The sequence below is a fragment of the Chamaea fasciata genome, unplaced genomic scaffold, assembly GCF_029207755.1.
Source record: "Chamaea fasciata isolate MVZ Bird 193981 ecotype frontalis unplaced genomic scaffold, bChaFas1.0.hap1 SCAF_3, whole genome shotgun sequence".
In the NCBI taxonomy this organism is placed as follows: Eukaryota; Metazoa; Chordata; class Aves; order Passeriformes; family Sylviidae; genus Chamaea; species Chamaea fasciata.
Window position 1 is genome coordinate 8,280,090 of NW_027094088.1, and position 19,379 is coordinate 8,299,468.

A 19,379-nucleotide genomic window follows, 5' to 3' on the forward strand; every position below is an offset into this window, starting at 1 on the left:
AGAAACCCATGACGGTGTCCAGGACATGGCTTGTGATACCTTCATAAAAATAGCACAAAAATGCCGCCGACACTTTGTCCAGGTTCAGGTGGGAGAGGTCATGCCATTCATTGATGAAATCCTGAACAATATTAACACAATCATCTGTGACCTTCAGCCACAACAGGTAGGTTTGATTCGGGGTTGTGGATAATTCTTAAAGATTAAGGCACAGTTCCTTCCTGTTGAAATGTAGGGGTGTTCTGCAAGGATTTAGTTATATTTAGTTTTTGCTCGGGACAGTGTCAGGGTATGAATGCCATGATCAAGTTGTGCTGCTGAGATGTCAGTTCGAATGTTTGGAAGGAGAATTAAAGTGCATTTAGTTGGAATTTTGATTTCTGGAATGGCTTCAAGAAGACACTGCATGTAACTTGTTGATTCTGCTTTGGGAAAGAGCAATATCCTACTATAACAGTATATACCTACAGCTCTTGTATTTGGGAAGGAGGGAGTGAGGAACAGTCCCAACAGGGAAAATCGAAAATCCAGTCCTTTCCATAAAAGGAAGGGGAAATCTGTCTGGGAAGGGCATGGCTCATGAAATGAGAGTAGTGTGCACGTGCGCCGATGTAGTGAAACTTCAAGGCAGAGTGAATCTGGCACCTGGAAAAAGATACTTCCAAGATGGATGGGAGCCAGTGCACAATTCAAACATGTCTGGTAAAATGGAGATTTTCTTTAGTTCTTTCTAACCTCGATGTCTGTGGTGTTGCTGTTCTCATCAGGTGCACACATTTTACGAAGCAGTTGGATACATGATTGGGGCACAGACAGACCAGACTGTGCAGGAGCATCTGATAGAAAAGTACATGTTGCTGCCCAACCAGGTGTGGGACAGCATCATTCAGCAGGCAACAAAGGTGAGCTCTTCTGTTTAAATGTGTCCTGTGTTCAGGTGGAAAACCCTCCTAAATGTTTGCCCTCCCCGGGTTGTATTTTTCACACTAAGTGCACTGAGTTAGGCTGTACTTCATCATATAATGGCTGAGACAGAGATTGACATGACAGCGAAGGTGTTGTTTTGAGAGAGGAGATGTACATGATAAAAGAAATACTTGTTTAAATCTGATTTACAGTACAGTCTGTTACTGTACAGAATTCATTGCAGTAGTTTTTTCTCATGCTTCCCTTTCACTTGGCTTTTGGGTAACAAAAAAGTTAAAATGCTAAAAATACTGTTCACTGTTCTTCATTTCTTCTCCTACCATTCTCCTAAAGTACATCTTTTCTTACTTTATCCTCTGTTTCTTTGAGTCTTTTGAAAATACTTTTATCTCTACATTTTAAAGAACAACAGTCTTGCACTTCACAAGAGACAATCCGTTTGCAGTCAATATAATTAAGGGCCTAAAACTTAAGCAAGCTTGAGTTACTTTTCCTACCCTGACTTCTTTCAAGAACATAATGCATTTCCTTTGGACCCCTTCTATCTGTTTTTTACTTCTTAATCTCCTTAGCTTTTCTTCTTTCTCTAAATGGAGTAATGCTTGTAGCACTGCAGCAAAAATAATTCTGCGGAAAAGCAGAATGAAATGAAGTTTTATCCTGACTCTGTTGGACGTAGTGGCAAATGCCATGAAATAAACTGCAGGATCTCTATAAAAAAGTCCATTAATTTGACTGATCTGTTCTTTAAGGCAGTGTATAAAATAAATTGTTTAAACTGAGGCTTTTATATTGAAAGCCAAAGGGTGGTTGTATTCACTACTGAAGATGAACTCTAATTTTTTTCACAGAATGTTGATATTCTAAAGGATCCTGAAACAGTTAAGCAGCTTGGTAGCATTCTGAAGACCAATGTACGAGCGTGTAAAGCAGTTGGCCACCCCTTTGTGATTCAGCTTGGAAGAATTTATTTAGATATGCTGAATGTGTACAAGTGCCTAAGTGAAAATATTTCTGCAGCTATTCAGGCTAATGGTAAGAAATTCCATCTTCTTCCTGAAAATGGTTTTTAGCGGTGTCTGCCATTAGGTTTCAGAGAACATCCCAGTTAGGTTAATTTTACTGTTTGGGAAAGTGGAGAAGCACTGAAAGTGCTCACTTAAATCTTTGTTTGTTAACAGATGTTGTATTCAAATAAAGAACTCCCAGCTTTATAGGGAGGAAGAAACATAAATGGGCAAGTTTAGGAGAATGCAGAACACCAGGGATGCTTACTTAGCATTAATAAGCATCTTGCTGAGATGCAGTGTAGCCTGTGTTCTTTTAGCTACTCTGGTTTTGAGTATTAAAGGACTGTCTGTCAATAGGATCTCATTCCTTCAGAAGATGTCAGCAGGGTTTTGGGATGAGACTGTGCGGCTGCAAGGCTGTCTTGCAGAAATGTAACGAGTGGAGATGCCTGAAAGTTGTGGCAAACCAGGCTTGCAATCACAGACGGAATTCTCAATTACATCCTTTATTTATACCAGCTAACTTAGGGCCTGTGGCATCTCAGTAGAATGTGCTTCTGTAGTGGTTCATTACAAGATAAAATTAGTCAGTTGCTGAGTTCTGTGCTGGGCCCAGTTTTCTGGCCAGTGCACAAGGTGTCCCTGGAAATTGGAATGTTAAATGTAGCTTGGTAACTGCACAGCTGGGTTACCTTGAAGTAGCTTCTTGGAATTGAGAATAAAACTGGCAGAGAAATCAATAACTTCTCATTCAGCTGATCTAATGGTCAGAATTCATCATTGCCAGGCACAGTTGAAGTTGAGGAAGCAGTTGCTGGGGCTGTGGACCTGGTGAACTCCTTGAAACAGCAACTGCTGTGATTGCAGTTGTCTCAGAGAATGTTTTTACAACTGGTAAAGATTAAAGACAAAGTCTTTAATAGTCATTGTCATTCAGATAATAAAATCAAGTATTTTCTGTTTTGTTAATATCAAGGGGGTTTTTTTTGTTTTTCTTGGAGTTTTTTTTGTTTTTCTTTTGACACCTCACACAATTAACTGAAGCTTTAAAATTTTTCAGGTGAAATGGTAACAAAGCAGCCCTTGATTAGAAGTATGAGGACTGTAAAAAGGGAAACTTTAAAATTAATTTCTGGCTGGGTGAGCAGGTCCAATGATCCGCAGATGGTAAGTGGATGCATTTTATACAAGTAACTCCTAAGACAGACTTGGGAAGAACTCTGCTTTGTGTTCAGTTGTTGGTCACAGGAACTTGCTTCAGGAGGTGTGTAAAATATAATGAAGGAAGTGGAATTATAAGAGGTAAGCCTGAGCAATGTTTGAGATACTTCAGTTAATTTTAGCTGAGAGTACCCTCAAAGGCAGTCAAGGAGATATAGCATGGAGACAGAGGATGGGAACTTCAACTCCCTTAGGAAAAGTGTCACCTGTAAATGAAGGAGGAACTTGTCTACGAACTGTGCTGGAGACTTTGCTCAGTAACCTCACTGCTATAACCTGGCTTACTCTTCCAACCAGGTAGCTGAAAACTTTGTTCCTCCGTTGTTGGATGCAGTTCTCATCGACTACCAGCGGAACGTCCCGGCCGCTCGGGAGCCCGAGGTGCTCAGTACCATGGCTATCATTGTCAACAAGCTGGGGGGACACATCACTGCTGAAATACCTCAGATCTTCGATGCTGTTTTTGAGTGCACATTAAACATGATCAACAAGGTATTTACATTTAAAACCTGAGATCAGACATCTCCCTCTGAACATCATTGCAACGTGTGGGATCTTGTGATTCATGGTTTTTTTCCAGTCACAGAGAGCATTTGTGGCACTTGGTGAAATTTCTGCTCAAACGAGTGTACTTGGTTTATAGTTGAGCTGTCTAGTTAGATGTCTTAAATTGCTTTACATTTCTCTGGTTAGCTCTTGATTTAAGCCATTAGTAATTTTTCTGGGGCCTTGGAGTGTTGCACTTCTGCAAGCAGAAGTCAAATGTCAGTGTAGGACTAACTGCTAAAATTGATAAATATTTAAAGTGTAAGACTACTACTGCTCAGTCAAGTATTTCCTCAGTAAGTGTGCAGGACGTACTGACTTGCTCTGTTTAATGGAAGATGCTGTGATGGAACTTAAGGAGACTTGGCTTTTTCCCCCTTTCCTTTCTAGGACTTCGAAGAATATCCTGAACATAGAACAAACTTCTTCTTGCTACTCCAAGCTGTAAATTCTCACTGCTTCCCAGCCTTCCTGGCCATTCCACCTGCACAGTTCAAACTTGTCCTGGATTCTATTATTTGGGCTTTCAAACACACAATGAGAAACGTGGCAGATACAGGTAAATGGAAGTGTTTAATACAGATGAGGGATTTTCTGGTAGAATGGTGTTCTTCCTTTTCTTTAATCAGACATAACATATTATTCACATGGTTCTGCATTTGCACAAGGATAGAACTCCTCTGTCTCAGCTTCAAGGTATCAGCCAGAGATCCATGGATGGGCTGTGATGTTTGGTTGTTGTTTCATTTCTGTAACTGGAAGGGAGCACTGTTAGTTTCTACTTTCTTTGCATGTGAGCACTCTTCTGAAATGGCTGAACAGATGCAGCAGCTTAAAACGGTGCCACAAAAAATTGTGAAAAGAGTGATTCTTTTAGCCATTTAGGGATGGGGAGAAAGGATGTTTTTCAGTTGCATTGCACCAAGTAAAGTAATTAAAGTTTCCATTTAAATTTAACATTAAAACATCTTTCCTTGTTTCAGTAGCCATCACTTGTCTGGGTGGAGGGTTTTTCTCATCAAATGATGTGATTGGCTCTTAATGCTAATGATATGCTAATGATAGTATAATGAAGTGGAAGGGGTGTGCCATGTGTGGGAGGCAGTGCCCCCTAGTGGCAGACTGGGGCAGTGCCGCATAAAGCCATCACATGTGCCATGCTGGGCAACCTGCTGCCCATCAGGGTTTCTTGGGATACTCCTCTTGTTTTGGAAAAGGCCAAGATCTCTCCCAGCTGTTGGAATATTCTTCTCTCGGTCACAATTTTTTAATGCCTGTTTTGCAGGACTTCAGATCCTTTATACCCTACTCCAGAACGTTGCACAGGAGGAGACGGCTGCCCAGAGTTTCTATCAGACGTATTTCTGCGACATCCTCCAGCACATCTTCTCCGTGGTCACAGACACCTCGCACACTGCAGGTGAGGACGTGCCTGTGTGTGAGTGAGGCAGGTGGTGCAAACCACCCCTCTGAACATCAAAATAACATAGCACATCCTGTTCTGAATAACAACTGCGTGTGTCTGCTTTGATCTGTGCAGGTTTGACAATGCATGCGTCAATCCTTGCGTACATGTTCAACTTGGTAGAAGAGGGAAAAATAAGTACTCCTTTAAACCCTGGAAATCCAGTGAACAACCAAATGTTTATTCAGGAGTATGTGGCTAATCTCCTCAAATCTGCATTTCCTCACCTGCAAGAGTAAGTCTGCCATGATTCATTAATGCTTCTCAGTGGGTTCTTACTTCTTGGAATTCTAACTGATGTGTTTGCTGTTAGTGCCCAGGTTAAGCTGTTTGTAACAGGACTCTTCAGTTTAAACCAGGATATTCCTGCCTTCAAGGAACACCTAAGGGATTTCCTGGTCCAAATCAAGGTATGTTGGGCATACCTTTCTCAAGAAATTAAAAACAGTTCTCAGCAGGATATTGTTGGAAAGCTTTTGGACAGTGTGGAGTCAGTGTTTGTTTGAGAAATAAAAGTTATTTTTGCATCTTTTTAAAATGCAGTGAGAACTCTGTCTAATGGCGTGTGTGACTGAGTGGTGTCCATGGTGTTCATGGAACATCAATTGCGTGTGTTTTACATTGTGCCCTCTATCCTTATGTCTTAGGACAACTGGAAAACTAAATCTAAAGGGAAATAAGTTTTTTCATTCTGCTTGGAATTGGGACTGGTTTTCAAATCAACTGCACTAATGCTATGCCTTTATTTTTTCTGAGGATGCTGGAATTATAAGATTGTAGGAAATAGTTTGTTAATTTGTTTTAAGATTGCAGTTGTCAGATATTTCAGAATTGTAATGATTCTGCTTTAATGGTGATACACTCCAGATGCTGGGTTTGGCATTCCACTGTGTAACACACGGTGTCCATCTTTAAATATTGCTTTATATTAATTGTGACCTTAGGAACAGAAAGCCATGCAAGTAGCCTGTCAGGGAACAGGAAGGGAAGATGTTTCCTGTATAATGTTGGAGGCTATTACTCTGCCTTAAGCATTTGACAACAAACTGATGTTTTTGTGTGAATTATCCTAGGAATTTGCAGGTGAAGACACATCAGATTTATTCCTGGAGGAGAGAGAAACAGCCCTTCGGCAGGCTCAAGAGGAGAAGCATAAACTTCAGATGTCTGTACCTGGCATCCTTAATCCACATGAAATTCCTGAGGAGATGTGCGATTAAAAACAAAAATAAAACAAGTTTTGCAGTTTTCTTTCTGTACAGCTACTTTGTTGTGATAGAAGAAAACAGCACTTGGATATTTGTTGACCAAAATGATGCCAATTTGTAAATTAAAATGTCACCTAGTGGCCCTTTTTCTTATGTGTTTTTTGTATAAGAAATTTTCTGTGAAATATCCTTCCATTGTTTAAGCTTTTGTTTGGTCATCTTTATTTAGATTTGCATGAAGTTGAAAATTAAGGCATTTTCAAAGTAATTACTTCATGCCCATTTTGTGGCTAAGGGGAAAATAGGCAAAACGTAACTTGTAAAAGACTATATTGCAAAATAATACAATTTCCTGTAAGAGTATCGATTTTTAATTCGGAGTCATTTTCTTTCTAGTCTCTCCTGCAGTCTAGGAGAAAAGGTAAAGAGTAAAGCCGATTGAATTAATTGTTAAGCAGAGGATTCTAGTGCTGCGTTTGTTCTGAGCAGTTAGCAGCTTTCTGGACTGAGTGGTAAGGCTATAGGCTACGTGTATTTGCAAGTTGTATGGCAAGTTTGCAGCAAGATCATGTGCATATCATCCCATTGTAAAGCAACTTCTAAAGAGTATGGGAACACAGTACAGTTAGTTATTTTTACACAGTTCTTTTGTTTTTGTGTGTGTGCTGTCGCTTTGTCGACAACAGCTTTTTGTTTTCCTCAATGAGGAGTGTTGCTCATTTGTGAGCCTTCATTAACTCGAAGTGAAATGGTTAAAATATTTATCCTGTTAGAATAGGCTGCATCTTTTTAACAACTCATAAAATAATAAAAAAAAACTGGCTTTTGAGATGACTTATACTAATTTACATTGTTTACCATGCTGTAGTGCTTAAAGAACACTACTTAAGAGCAAAATAAACTTGGTTTACATTTATTTTTCTTTCTTTGGCTTATTCTTTTATTGGATGAAAATGCTGTGATCATATTTAAGACTTGTATTTGAAGGCTTAGGAAAAGTTCCCTGAGGTCTAGATAACTGTTGCTTCTGGCTTGCCTCATCTCAAGGACTTTGGTTGTGCTTGAAGTTACCATGAACTAAGTTGGGTTCCATTTGGAAGTACAGTAGCTGTTCTGACTTACCTCCATGGATAACTATTCCATACCACATTACTATCAAATGCCAGGAATGAGGTACTCTTGCTCTTTATCTCTCTGGACTCTTTGCAATTTATTTCAAAGAGGTATTGCACTGTATCTTGACTAAACCGTTAATAATAGTCCATGTTAATAACATGTGTAGACAAGATCTATGGTTATTTTTCTACCTAAAATTTTGTAGTTAAATGATTTTCACAGATTTATGAAGCAGTGTGAACACTAAGCTTGTGTACAGTCTTGGCTTCCCCATCTCTGTCGTGTCTTGTCTCTGTTCTCTAACAGTCGGTGTCGAGCTCTCCTGAAGTTTCTCCGTGGATTTGGTGTCCAGTCTCCAGGTTGTTACTGGGATGAAGTGTAGCCATTGTCAGGGAGCTGTCACAGGAGCCAGGCAGGCGTGGGGGTGTTGTGTGTCCGTCTGGGTGCTGTAGTTATTAACTTTGTGCTGTGTATTCCTTTGGAGTAGAAGTGCATGAGTTAGCAGTGTTCCTGTAGGATGTAGCTGTGCCCGGAATGTTTCCAGGCTGGAGTCTTGGCCCCTCTGTGTCTGTGAGCATCTCCCCGTTGGTTTTGTGTGCTCAGCCCTGGCAAAGCTCATCCGCTCCCACAGGAAGGGCCTTGGGCAGTGGCACTGTGAGCTGGCACTGCTTGTGAACCTCCTCACACCCCCATGGCTGGGACTGTGTACAGCCTCCCACAGATAGCTCTGAGTTACTGCCACAGTTACAAAACCCATTCCTTTCTCTCCTGAAAGCTCCCAGTTCCAGCTTTTTCATGTCTTCCCATTGATGTGGAGCTTTCTGCTCCACCCTCCAGGCAATATAGTCTTTATTGGGCAGTTTAAAGTGCAGAAGTTGAAGTCCTGTTAAAGGACATGTCTGGAAAGGACATGAAATGGCTTGTGAATAGGCTGAGCCGCAGCATTAGAGCTACAGATTACCAAAAGCTGTGCAGAGAAGTAAGAAAATGTTATTAAAATGGAAATAAACCCCACCAATAGTGTGACGGCAGATCACATCCCATGAGTCAGAGCTGAACGCTGAATTGGTTCTGACGTGCGGTGGCATTAATTCTGCATTCAGAACAGTTCTGAACAAAAATACACACAATGTGTTTATGCACCTTCCTTCCTTCAAGGTTGAAGTTAGGCTGAGGCTTGTGGTCTGGTTGTTCACTGAAGATTTAAGTGTGAACTAAACTTGCAAACAAACAACCCCAAAATGTATTTTGATGTTAATTCAGAGAAGAGTTGTTTCGAGTTTTTTTAATACCTTATGAATTCTCTAGTAACAACATTCTAATCTTAGGTTTTGCTTCCCTTTTAGATCTAAAAATTTAACTGTGGTCTTGTCTTGTTCTCTTAAGATAATTGGTGCCTTTCCCTGATCTCTACAGCTGCTATAAAAATGCAGCTTCTGTGGAGTTCTGGATACCATTGAAGATTTGACTTGTGTGTGTGCATATTTCTAGTGCAGTTATCCTGAATGTGAAGAAAAAAAAAAAAAAGACAATGTATATCTAAGAAAGTTCTAGTTCTAATGCACACTCTGTAAATCAAAATATATGGATAAAAGCATGAACCATCATATAAACATCTCCATAAATTGTAATTATATGTAAACCAATGTTTTGTGCATATTTCTATACAGTTTTTACAAAAAAAAGCCCAAAAAACAAAACAGTTGTGTGTACTCCAGGTACATTGATAAGTACAAATATTTCGGGGTGTTTTCTGTGTTTACATGAATTGATTGTCAGCTGATGACACCCCAAGTACTTGTTTCAGGCTGCCATGATGTGTTTGCTACTGTAACTGAAGCAGATTATCTTCCAAAGCATTTTAGGTTAGTTGGTTTTGGTTTTTTTAAACTAGAATAATTTGGTGTGTGTTAATCTGATTGGTTTAAGTGAACTATTTTCCAATAAAGCTAATATTTATGCAAAAAAAAAAGCTTTAGAAATGCTCATCTCTCTAGGAAGCTTTAAGTGTTACTGCTGATAGTTTTTAGCACTGGAAAAGCGATAAAACTTCAGCTGAAAGGGGGAAAAAAAAAGAAGGAAAGATGCTGAAAATGATGCATTAAAATGTGGAGACTGCCTGAGTTGAGGAATTTGCCTTGAGGGACCAGACTGTCCCAGAGTCCATTTATCACTGGGTAAATAATAATTACTGATCCCAAACTTCCTGGGGTGCTGGAAGGTGTGGTTAAACTTCCTTCTCCCCCTTACTAGGTTTGTCTCCAGGTGTTCTGAAGCAAAACTGAAATGTTGGAGATAGCTGTTTATAAACCATCAGTGAAAGAATAATCCTGTCCAGCTGTCCATCAGGAATGCACCCCTGCCCTTCTATCCTTGAGACTGAATTTATTTTTAGGCTTTCAGCTTCAGGACATTCTCACCGCATTGTCCCAGGCTGTCCCTGGCAGCAGGGTTCCCTTGGGAAAAGGCTCTGCCATTCCTGTTAAGGGAATAATTTTTCAGATCATTACCCATGTACAATGCACCTCAACTACCTAGAAGTCCCAGATTTCACACCTACAAACCTGGGAGCAATTTGTGTTTTAAGTCTGTACAGGGAAAGATGGGATTGAGGAGGAGTATTTTAGAGGTTAAGACAATGGAGGAAAACGAGACACTCAGATTTTCACTTTTATTTACTCCTTGTAAGTAGAAGTCACCCAGCACGTTTTCCTGGGCGATCTCTTGGATAATCTCTTCCCACTCTCACATCAATATCTATGGAGGGCCTGTTTTTTGGTTGTGAACACCCTTTAAATCTTAAATATTTTTCAATAGTGTCAGCTTTTCCTGAGTCTTGAAGTCTGCAGTCTTTCATGATCTTGTGATTTCAGTAAAGATTCTCAGGAAGAATGGGCCAATTCAACAACTGGAGTGGGGAGGGGAGTTAAAAGTTTCCCCTCGTGCTGGAGAGCAGCCCACTTCCTACCCCACTGCTGGTTATTTTAAGAGGGACAATGCTAACCAGACAGGAAAAGCTCTCCAAAGGAGCATTGCAAGGGTGTGCTTCACCATTAAAAAGTCCAAAAGAGGTCCAAAAGTATGACAGAAGCTGCTTGGACCACTTTGGTAGTGGTTCAGTTTCAGGTGGCAGGCTCTCATGCTCAGAAATGCCTTGTCTGTACTTACATTATATTTGTGGCCAAATTTTGAGTATTCTGTGCTATTTGGGGTAAATCAATTGAATTTGTCTTCTCAGGGTGCTGTGACACCAAAGTCTAGTTAGCCCTGAGCCCTGTTAAAAAGTTTAGAATGCTAAAAGAGCACTGAAAGTCAAGTGCTGATACTTAAATGTGAGTAAACTGAAACTGATTCTCTTGGTCTCCAGTGGTTTCCAGCAGCATTCCAGACACGAGGTCACAGATTTAAATGGATTCCAGTTAGACAATTAACTCAGTGTTGGGATGTGAATTTTGGAAATTCATGTTCTTAATCTAAAACCAAAGTTGGATTAAGAATTTTAGTTTTGCCCAAGGCTTGCATTTATCTATGTTAGTCCTCTAGAACTGTGTTGGCACTTTGCCAGAGCAAATATTCCCAGATGAGGAGCACTGCAGCCAGGGGAGGGGAAGGGATAAAACAACCTTGCTGGGATGGCACACAGAGAGAATAAAGGTTAAGAGGAAAAACAAAGCATGCAAGAGCAGGAGGCTGATGATCTCTGTAACCAAGCCACTGACCGATATTGTCTTCAGCTTGGAAGCTAATATTTAATTTAAAATAATTCAATTTAGTCTCTAGTTTAGAAAAAACGTGTGCAGTAAAAGGGATCAGGTTTCCAATATTCTGTTCTGCTGAAGGTCACCCATGTTCTTGTGCTGTATTCCTTGAGCTTGGCATGTGCCACCACGCTCCAGAAGGTCCCTTCTGCTGACTCCGGTGTTTATGTGGCGCTGCACTCAGATCAGACAGCTGATTGCTCAGGAAAACCATCTTGGAAGATGTTCTGGCAGTTTGTTTTGAGTCTGTTATAAAAGTTACTGCAGGGCCTGTATAAGGGAGAAAGAGCAGAGAGAAAAGTACAAATTCAAGTCAGATGATGCAGATTGTGGAATGTGGTGTTCTACAATAACTGAAATAATCTTGGACACACAGAAGGTAAGGCAGCACAACATCAAGTGAAAACCAACGTAGATGCACAACATAAAATCCTCTGATCTACCTTTTGATGGACTCAAGCTTTGAAATTGGTGCTGTAGAAGAGAAAGGTGACCACTACATTAATTCAGGCAGGAACACAGCATAATTGCAATGTTCTAGGCTCCTTTTATTCTTCCATCATGAATTCTCAGGCTAGCTCTGGAAGGGATGAAGCAGCCAAAAAAAGCTTTACAGGCTCCAGTACATCTGTGTCATTTTAATAACTAAACCAGTTAGCTATTAAATAGTTATTATTATGGAGGTTTAGTGACATAACCAATTAGTTTAACAGCTAACTAGCTCGTGGTGGTCAGATTTCCATCTACAGAAAATACATAATTTAGAAAAGACACTGTCAGGAATTAATACATCTATACATTAAATCTAAGGAGAAAGATCAGTAAAAATTTTCAGGGAAGTTTTTAGGTTTTTACTCAAGTCTTCATCCTCTCTCGCATTGCTACCCTTTGTTATTACCATTTGAAATACATTTGCATTAAAGCCTTATGTGAATTAAAGTGACAGAGAGGGAATCTGTCTCCTGTAGACTCTCAAGTTAACTTTCTGTAGTATTTTAAATTAGAAAAAGGAAATTTCAGCAGGGAATATTTCGGAGCAGCTATCTTCGTTGATAAGCCTAACTTGGAAAGTATTTCAAAACTGATCAGTGACAAGAACTCTGGGTGAAACATCATTCTAGTATATTCCTGACTAGCACTGTAGTTGTTTCCCACCTGCTCTTTACAAGCAATTGTCTCTTAATTTTAAAGAGCAGTGGATTTTTTTGCCTTAGTTTAACAAAGCGATGCCTCAAGGATTGTTTGGAGGTGAGCGTTCTGTGCCCTGGAGTGGAAAGTTACACACAAAGCCACCACGGTGTTATCAGCCTGGATAAATATGCACATGGAATTTAAAAAATCCCAGAACTGCATCTCCACAATGCCATCAGATTTATTTCAAGTGGAAGAAATATGAGACAGCCACTGAGGAATTAAAAACAACTTTTTTTTTTTTTTCTTCTTCCCCCCTCCCTCATTTGGTGATTCTATTTGACTTTCTACTAAACTATATATTGCATCTGCATTGCGGCTATTAATAGATTTGGGGTTTTAATCCCATGTAGAGGTCGGTAAACTCGAAGCGGCCAGAGTAACACACGGACTCACCACTGGGTGGTACTACAGAAACAAAAATAGCGCTTAATACTCGGGAAGTGCCTGCTTCGGGGAGAAAAACCAGCCAAGATCTATCATGTGATCCGTATTCCAGTTTCATGTACCTGGGAGAGGGAGCAGGATTGAGAGATGGCAAAAAAAAGGGGGGGGGCGGGGGGGTTGGGCTTATTTTTTTTTCTCTTTATTTAATGGAAAACAGATGATTGCCTGAAAATTTGTCATCCACGGGTTTGAAACCTCGTTCAAAACGTACCCAAGACAGAGTGAACTAACTGGTAGTTGTAACAGCACAAATTATGTACCCTCAATTTAAGTTTTTCGTTTATTTTGACCGTGTCGTTTATTTACAAAAGGCTATTTCCAGCCAGTCACAGATGCCATAACTCACTGTACAGAATAAATCACGGTGCGAGAAGGGGGACCAGAAAAAATCCCAAGAAAACAAAAACCAACCAAACAAAAAAAACAGGGCGGAAAACTATCGAGGTAAAATTAAATCAGTTATTAGTAGAAAACACTACCGTGGCCCTCTATATCCCCATTTTCGGGGTCCGGGTCGGCGGCGCCCACAGGTGCCCCCGGCTCCCCTCAGCCGCGCTGAGCGGGAAGGAGATGGCGGCGGCTCTTCCTTCCCGCGCCCCGACGGCGGAAAACGCCAATAAACCACCCGAAAGAGCTGGAAACCCGTCTGGAAGCTGGGAGCTTCCTCGCTACGGAGCTCGGCTTAGAGTGCTAAGCGCTCCCTTCAGGCGGGAGGTCCCCGAGGCAGGCCGGCGAGCGCGGCGGGAGCGCGGCTCCAGGCGCCGAGGGAAGGGGTGGCCAGGAGAAGCCGCTCCCCCGGCGCTGTCACAGCGGCGGCGTGCGCGCGTTCCTGGCGGAGATTCCCGGCCGCGGGAGGCGGGAGGAGGGCAGGGGGAAGGGGAGAGGGCAGGGAGAGGCGCTTCCCGCCCTTCCCCGGGCGCGCGCCCAACCGCCGCCGCCGCCATTTTACCCTCCCGCCCCCTTGCCTCCTCCTCCCCGCTCGCCATCCCGCCGCTCGGAACCGCGGTGGGAAGGCGGGGCAACAGGGAAAAGGGAGGAGGAGGGACTCGGCCACCTTCGCCTCCTCCTGCCTGGTCGGAAACTGCCGAGCGGCGCCCGAGCGCCCTATCCCCCCCCTTCGCTCCCGTCCCCTCCTCCTCCTCCTTCCCCCTCAGCAAAATGGCGGCGCGTGGAGTCCCTGGGAGCCAGTGAGTGACTCGGCTTCTCCTCCTCCTCCTCCTCCTCCTCCTCCCCGCCGCTGCCGCCGCCGCCACAGGCTCATTTGCATTGATCAGCCGCCCCGGATCCCAGACCGGCCCCTGCCTCTCCCCCCCCCCTCCCCTTCTCTTCCCATTCCTTCCCGCCCCCTCCCTCCCCTCCCCCCCGGTGACCCCCGCCCCGGCCCCCATCAATCATCAATCAGCAGCACCGAGCGGATCAATCAATGGTCGGGAGGAGGCGGCGGCGGCGGCTGCTGCTGTTAATGAACAATGTGTGAGAGCTGCGCCGAGCTGCTGGAGGTGTTAAATGAGAGTAAGTGCGGCCGCCCTCCCCCGCTTCCCTCCCCCCGGGCCGGGACCCCGCGGACCCTCCTCTGCACCGGGTTACAGCCCCGCTTCGCCTCCTTCCTCGCCTCTCCCCGCCCGCCTCGGGCCTCCCGGGCGCGGGGCTCCCTCTCTCCCCTGCCATGGAGGAGCTCCCTCCATGCCCTGCCCGGCGCTTCCTTCCCTCTTCCTTCCCCGCTCCCCGCGGCCTGGGGCGGGCCCGCCGCCGCCGTGTCCCCGCTCCATCCCCCCTTTCCCTCGGGATCCGCATCCCCGGCAGCCGCGGCGGGGCCTGGCCGGGCTGAGGAGCTGCCCGGGAGCCGCTCCGGGGCAGCTGGGCCTGGGCTGGGTCCCTTTTAACCACCAGCAGCAGCAGTAGCGAAGGCGGCTCGGAGTGATCCTGCCTCCTCCTCCCTGTGCCCGGCCTCGGTACGCCGTGCAGGTGCTTTTCGGGCACCGATTCTCCCGAAGCTGTGAGGGAAGCGGCGCCTGGAGAAGCCTGGCTCGGATTGGCGAGGTTGGGAAGGTGCTGCCGGGTCTTTGGCTTCGGGGGTGGTCTCTGGCTCCCTCCCGAAGTTTTCTCTTTGCGAGTGTTACCGGCAGGGCCGGAGGGGTGATACAGCAGGTGTTCCCCCCGCTGCCGCTGGAATCAGCAGCGTTTGGGGCACGAAATTCCCTGTAGGCCTCGTGTATCCCTTGGAACCTGCGCTCCGTGGCAGCCAAGGTACCTTCCCAGCTGCTCAGGAGCTCTCACGAACAAAGACCAAAAAACCACCATTTCTACGGATGCTGAGGAATTGAAACAACTTACCAGCTGAAGTTTGTGATTAGAGGGAAGTTTTAACTATCTCGGATCTTAAACATGGCATTTTCCCTGGTTACACTCTGCAAATCCTGCTCCAGCGGAATGCTGCCTAGGACAGGGTTTGGGTAGAGTTGTCCTCACTCTTCTGAGGCCCATTTCCACACATGTGCTGTTTGATCTTCCCTCGGATCCTACAGGAGTTGAATATTGGCCCCTTTCTTGCTGGGGAAATAGGCTGTTCAGTGGTGGCCAGCATTTCATTTGAGAAGTAAAAATGTGGGTGTAAAAGTAACTTCTAGGAGAGTTCAGAAGGCTGGAATAAATCAGATTATGTCAATATTACACACCAAATGGTAATTTAAACAGTAGGTTCAAAATAAGACTAAGTTATCAATTGTATATGATGACAGCTGCTTGTTGAAAGAGAGAACTTCACTTGCTTTGGATGGATTGATAAGAAATCATTGCTTAAACTTGGATTGGTGTGATCAAATAGGAAAAAAGTTGTAACACTGAATTTGGAATTTCAAGGAATCCCTGAGATTCCAGTATGAATTGATTTTTACAGGTGGTTTAAGGTAACTGGAATTGATGGAGATGGATATTTCCCTATAGATAAAGCAATGTTTTCAGTCACTTTAACAATTCTTTTTTAATGTGTATATATGTATAACTGGGGTATGGATAATTTAAGGGTTCTGCATTATACAAGATATATCTCTGCTATTGAGTAGAAGGAAATATTCTTTGAAAATCAAAATTCATTAGGAAAATACTGAAGTACTGCTGCTATGTAGTTAATTTCAAAAAATGCTGCTTAAGTGACATTAGGTTTGGCCTTCCCTTCAGAGAAAGAAGCCCACTGTAAATCCCCAGAGCTATTTGGTGTATGTGTTTGGATACAAAGATGTGTGATGGTGCGCTCTTCTCACTGGATAGGGCTGAACTGCGAGAAAGAGATGGTTTCTTTTATAACTTCCAGTTGAGTTATTGGTGTTCCTTAAGTAATAATGAAAGGTACGTAATCCACAAAGGATGTCAGGCTTTGGTTTTTAAAGCACTGCAGCAGAAATGAAAAGTGGTAGTAAAGAATGGGGTCATGGCCGAAATGTGTGAGCCACAGGCTGCCAGCAGCTTCCTTTGCTGCCCACGGAGCTTTTGGGATCAGCTCTGCATCAGGGCTCCCCAAGCAGGGTTTTCAGAGAGGTCCAGGAAACAGCATCTCCTTTCTTTTGGAATTTCCTTGCTAAGCCATTTTTACATGGCCACACACTGCCCTTGGTCTTCATTTGCTCTGATGTTTACAAAATATAATTTGGTATCACTTGCATTACAGTTGACTTGGAAGGGGGAGTGACAGCAGCTCTCAGCGTGGTGTTTGGGAAGGAACACGTGGGAAGCTCCTGTTTTCTTCCTAAGAAGTTACCGACTGAGGGGTGACAGAAAGGTGGAACTGAACAGCTCTGCCATCAAACAGGCAGATTTTTATTAGAAGCATCTTAGTCCCACTGCAAACGGCTCCAGTATTGACCCACACCCCACAACTGTGCAGATCTGGGGGTTTTGTGCAGCAGTGACCTTTGTGAAGGCTCAGGGTTATGTCCTGGGAAGACTCTAGGTCCTGTGTCCTGATTTTGTCACAGGCAGTTAGTGGTCCTGGCTCAGTGGCACTCAGGGGCTGCCTGAGGTGCTGAACTGGACACCTGTAGATTGATCAGCTTATTTTTTTGGCACAGGGTTTGTAAGTGTGCATGTATGTATTTAACATACACTGCTGTGCTTAAGCATGAGGAGCAGGCAGTATTCTGTGGACGGAATCAGCAGTGTTGTGTTTTTTGGTAGATATTTCCTTTCCTTCTCTTGCAGCATCTTGATTTTCAGCATTTGGTCTGCATGTTCAACCCAGTAAATTCCCTGATCTTGAAATTATTTCCTGAGAAGTAGGAATTTCAAGTTATGATTTGATCCAGGAACTCAGTAAAATTCCCCTATGAAATGCCCAGACTTTAGAGGGGTTTTTGCACTGTAAGACATCTGTTCAATCAGAGCAAACAGTCTTAATTTCTCACTGTAGATTTCTTAGCATCATTTGCATTATTCCAGACAGGATTTAATAGGAGTAAAGTCTGTAAAGAGTCTGATTTTTCTTTAATTACTCTTACACAATATAAACATTTTTAGTAGCCTTTAATAGGAAGAAAAAAAAAAAAGGGAAGACACAATAGGCTGCTTTTTAAGATAAGGCCACTTATTTACAATGAGCTTAAGAGCAGATTCTCGTGGCTCATTTAAATGTGCACAAATTTTACAGGAAAAGCGCACTGAGAACATTCTGCGCTTTTATGTTCGTCTACAGCATTCTGTATCCCAAAATGAACCCTGATATACTTTGCATTCCTTGGTTTCTTTGGATGCCAGGTCTTGTCAGTCTAGGAGGGTTTATATTGAGTTTCATTTGTTCTTGAGTAATATTTACATTTCTGTGCTGTCCAGAGGCCCTGATCAGGACAGCTCTGTTTAGCTAGGCACTGCACGGATACCCAGATAATCTCAACCCTAAAGGAAGCCAGAAAACAGAAATGTAACATCGGAGGTGGCTTTGGCTGCCTCAGGTCTCTTACAGAAGTTCTGCAGGTTGCTGTGTCCCACCTGGAGCCACGGGCATAGTTTGAGCTGCCTGTAGATCCGTGCCATCCCTGCTGAGGCTTCACTCCCGAGTTCTGAGGATGTGGTGCTCCGTGCTGAGTGTGTGTTGAGTGCAGGCCTGTCCTGGGAGTGCCTGTGCTGAGCTGAGAGTGCCGGTCTGTTCTCAGGGCAGTCCTGAGTCAGCGTCCTCCCAGCCCTGGCGTGGCCCACAGAGCCCAGCTCAGCTCGCCTGCTACCAGGCTTCCCTTTGGGACTGCAGCTGAGCTTGATGTGTGTTGACTTAAAACCCCGTAGATGATTTTGGTTTAGGCTTGGTTTGTTCTTGTTGTTTGCTTTGGGTTTTATAAAAGTAAGAAATGAAGATTACAACATGGAAAAATAGGTTTTGTTATGTAGTGGCAGCTGTGGTTTTAGGTTACCTTGGTAGGCCTCGGTTTTTCCCAGTTCTTGGTTTCTGGGAACAAAGTTTGTTTTCTTCCCAGCATTCTGCTTCACTTTTCTCAATTATTACCCCTTTAGCCCATTTTTTTTTCCCAGTCAGCTCTGAAATATTATAAAATCAGTTCATACTGATGATTAGAGCCTTCTAGATGTTATTCTAGTACACCTGCTTGCAGGCTATTTTTCTCCTTATGTTTTCCCTTTAGTAAACCAGAAAAATAAAAAACCCCAATGACTAACCCAAAACACCCCCCTCCAGTTTACTGAAGCACAGGAGACGAATGTGGACTCACACTGTTGTTTTTCTGTCTGTTATCACTGTCAGCTGGCCTGCAGAACTGCTCCCAGAATGATCAGGTCCATAAAACACTTGAGGTGCTGGAGTGCTTTACTATTTGTGTAGTTTGAGGATAGCCCTGAATTTGGAGGCTGGAGATTCTTGGCTTGGCTCCTTGTCATGTTTTTTTGGCATGTGGGGAGTACCAAGAGTAGCCTTGGAGGTTGGGTGAGGGTATGTTTACCTTGAGGTAGGTGAGCAGTTGTGTTCCAAAACATTGCAGCATTCAGTTTGCTCTTTGGGATCTGGAGAGGATCAATATTTTATGCTGTGATAACTCAGATATTGAGGATGGGTTATAAAATTATTACAAATATTGCATCATTAACATCACTTGGTCTCCAAGAGCTGCTCTCACTTGTTCAGTGATTACCTGTAAACTTCAGGATTGATTACTCGATTTCCTCTAGTGTTTTGTGCAGATCTAAAGTTTCATTTGGCTGTCTGATGATTCCTCTTGTGCAAAACTGTAGAAGTTGTCTCTTTTGCATGGCTTTTTTCTTTTATTTTCCCTTTTTTAAAAGAGTAATCTTTTTTTTTTTTTTTCCTTAAATGATATTTCCATGTTCACAACCTCTGCAGAGACACTATGGAGGATTTACTGGGGTAACTGCCCAGACTTTTGGATCTTTGCTGTCTTCTATTGAAGAAGAGAAAGTCACTTGTTTTTAATGCTGAAATTCAGTAATTTTTAAATGTTTACTTTTGTCTTTGACCCTTTTTAAGGCAATGAGCAAC

The 19,379-nt window shown here is 43.2% G+C and overlaps 2 protein-coding genes across 10 annotated transcripts in view; both read left to right on the forward strand.

The window, feature by feature from the left end:
* XPO1 (exportin 1) overlaps positions 1-7,293 on the forward strand; it is a 34,744-nt gene extending 27,451 nt beyond the window's left edge. For both annotated transcript variants that reach the window (XM_066177862.1, XM_066177863.1), the window contains exons 16-25: positions 3-166; positions 768-902; positions 1,779-1,962; positions 2,998-3,104; positions 3,456-3,650; positions 4,095-4,263; positions 4,990-5,124; positions 5,245-5,404; positions 5,483-5,579; positions 6,243-7,293. In XM_066177862.1, coding sequence (XP_066033959.1) covers positions 3-166; positions 768-902; positions 1,779-1,962; positions 2,998-3,104; positions 3,456-3,650; positions 4,095-4,263; positions 4,990-5,124; positions 5,245-5,404; positions 5,483-5,579; positions 6,243-6,389 — 1,493 coding nt within the window. In that variant the 3' untranslated portion in view covers positions 6,390-7,293. The remainder of the gene's footprint in view (positions 1-2; positions 167-767; positions 903-1,778; positions 1,963-2,997; positions 3,105-3,455; positions 3,651-4,094; positions 4,264-4,989; positions 5,125-5,244; positions 5,405-5,482; positions 5,580-6,242) is intronic.
* A 6,800-nt stretch (positions 7,294-14,093) lies between these two features.
* The window catches only part of USP34 (ubiquitin specific peptidase 34), a 110,886-nt gene continuing 105,600 nt past the window's right edge, over positions 14,094-19,379 (forward strand). For all 8 annotated transcript variants that reach the window (XM_066177867.1, XM_066177871.1, XM_066177870.1 and 5 more), the window contains exon 1: positions 14,094-14,401. In XM_066177867.1, coding sequence (XP_066033964.1) covers positions 14,359-14,401 — 43 coding nt within the window. In that variant the 5' untranslated portion in view covers positions 14,094-14,358. The remainder of the gene's footprint in view (positions 14,402-19,379) is intronic.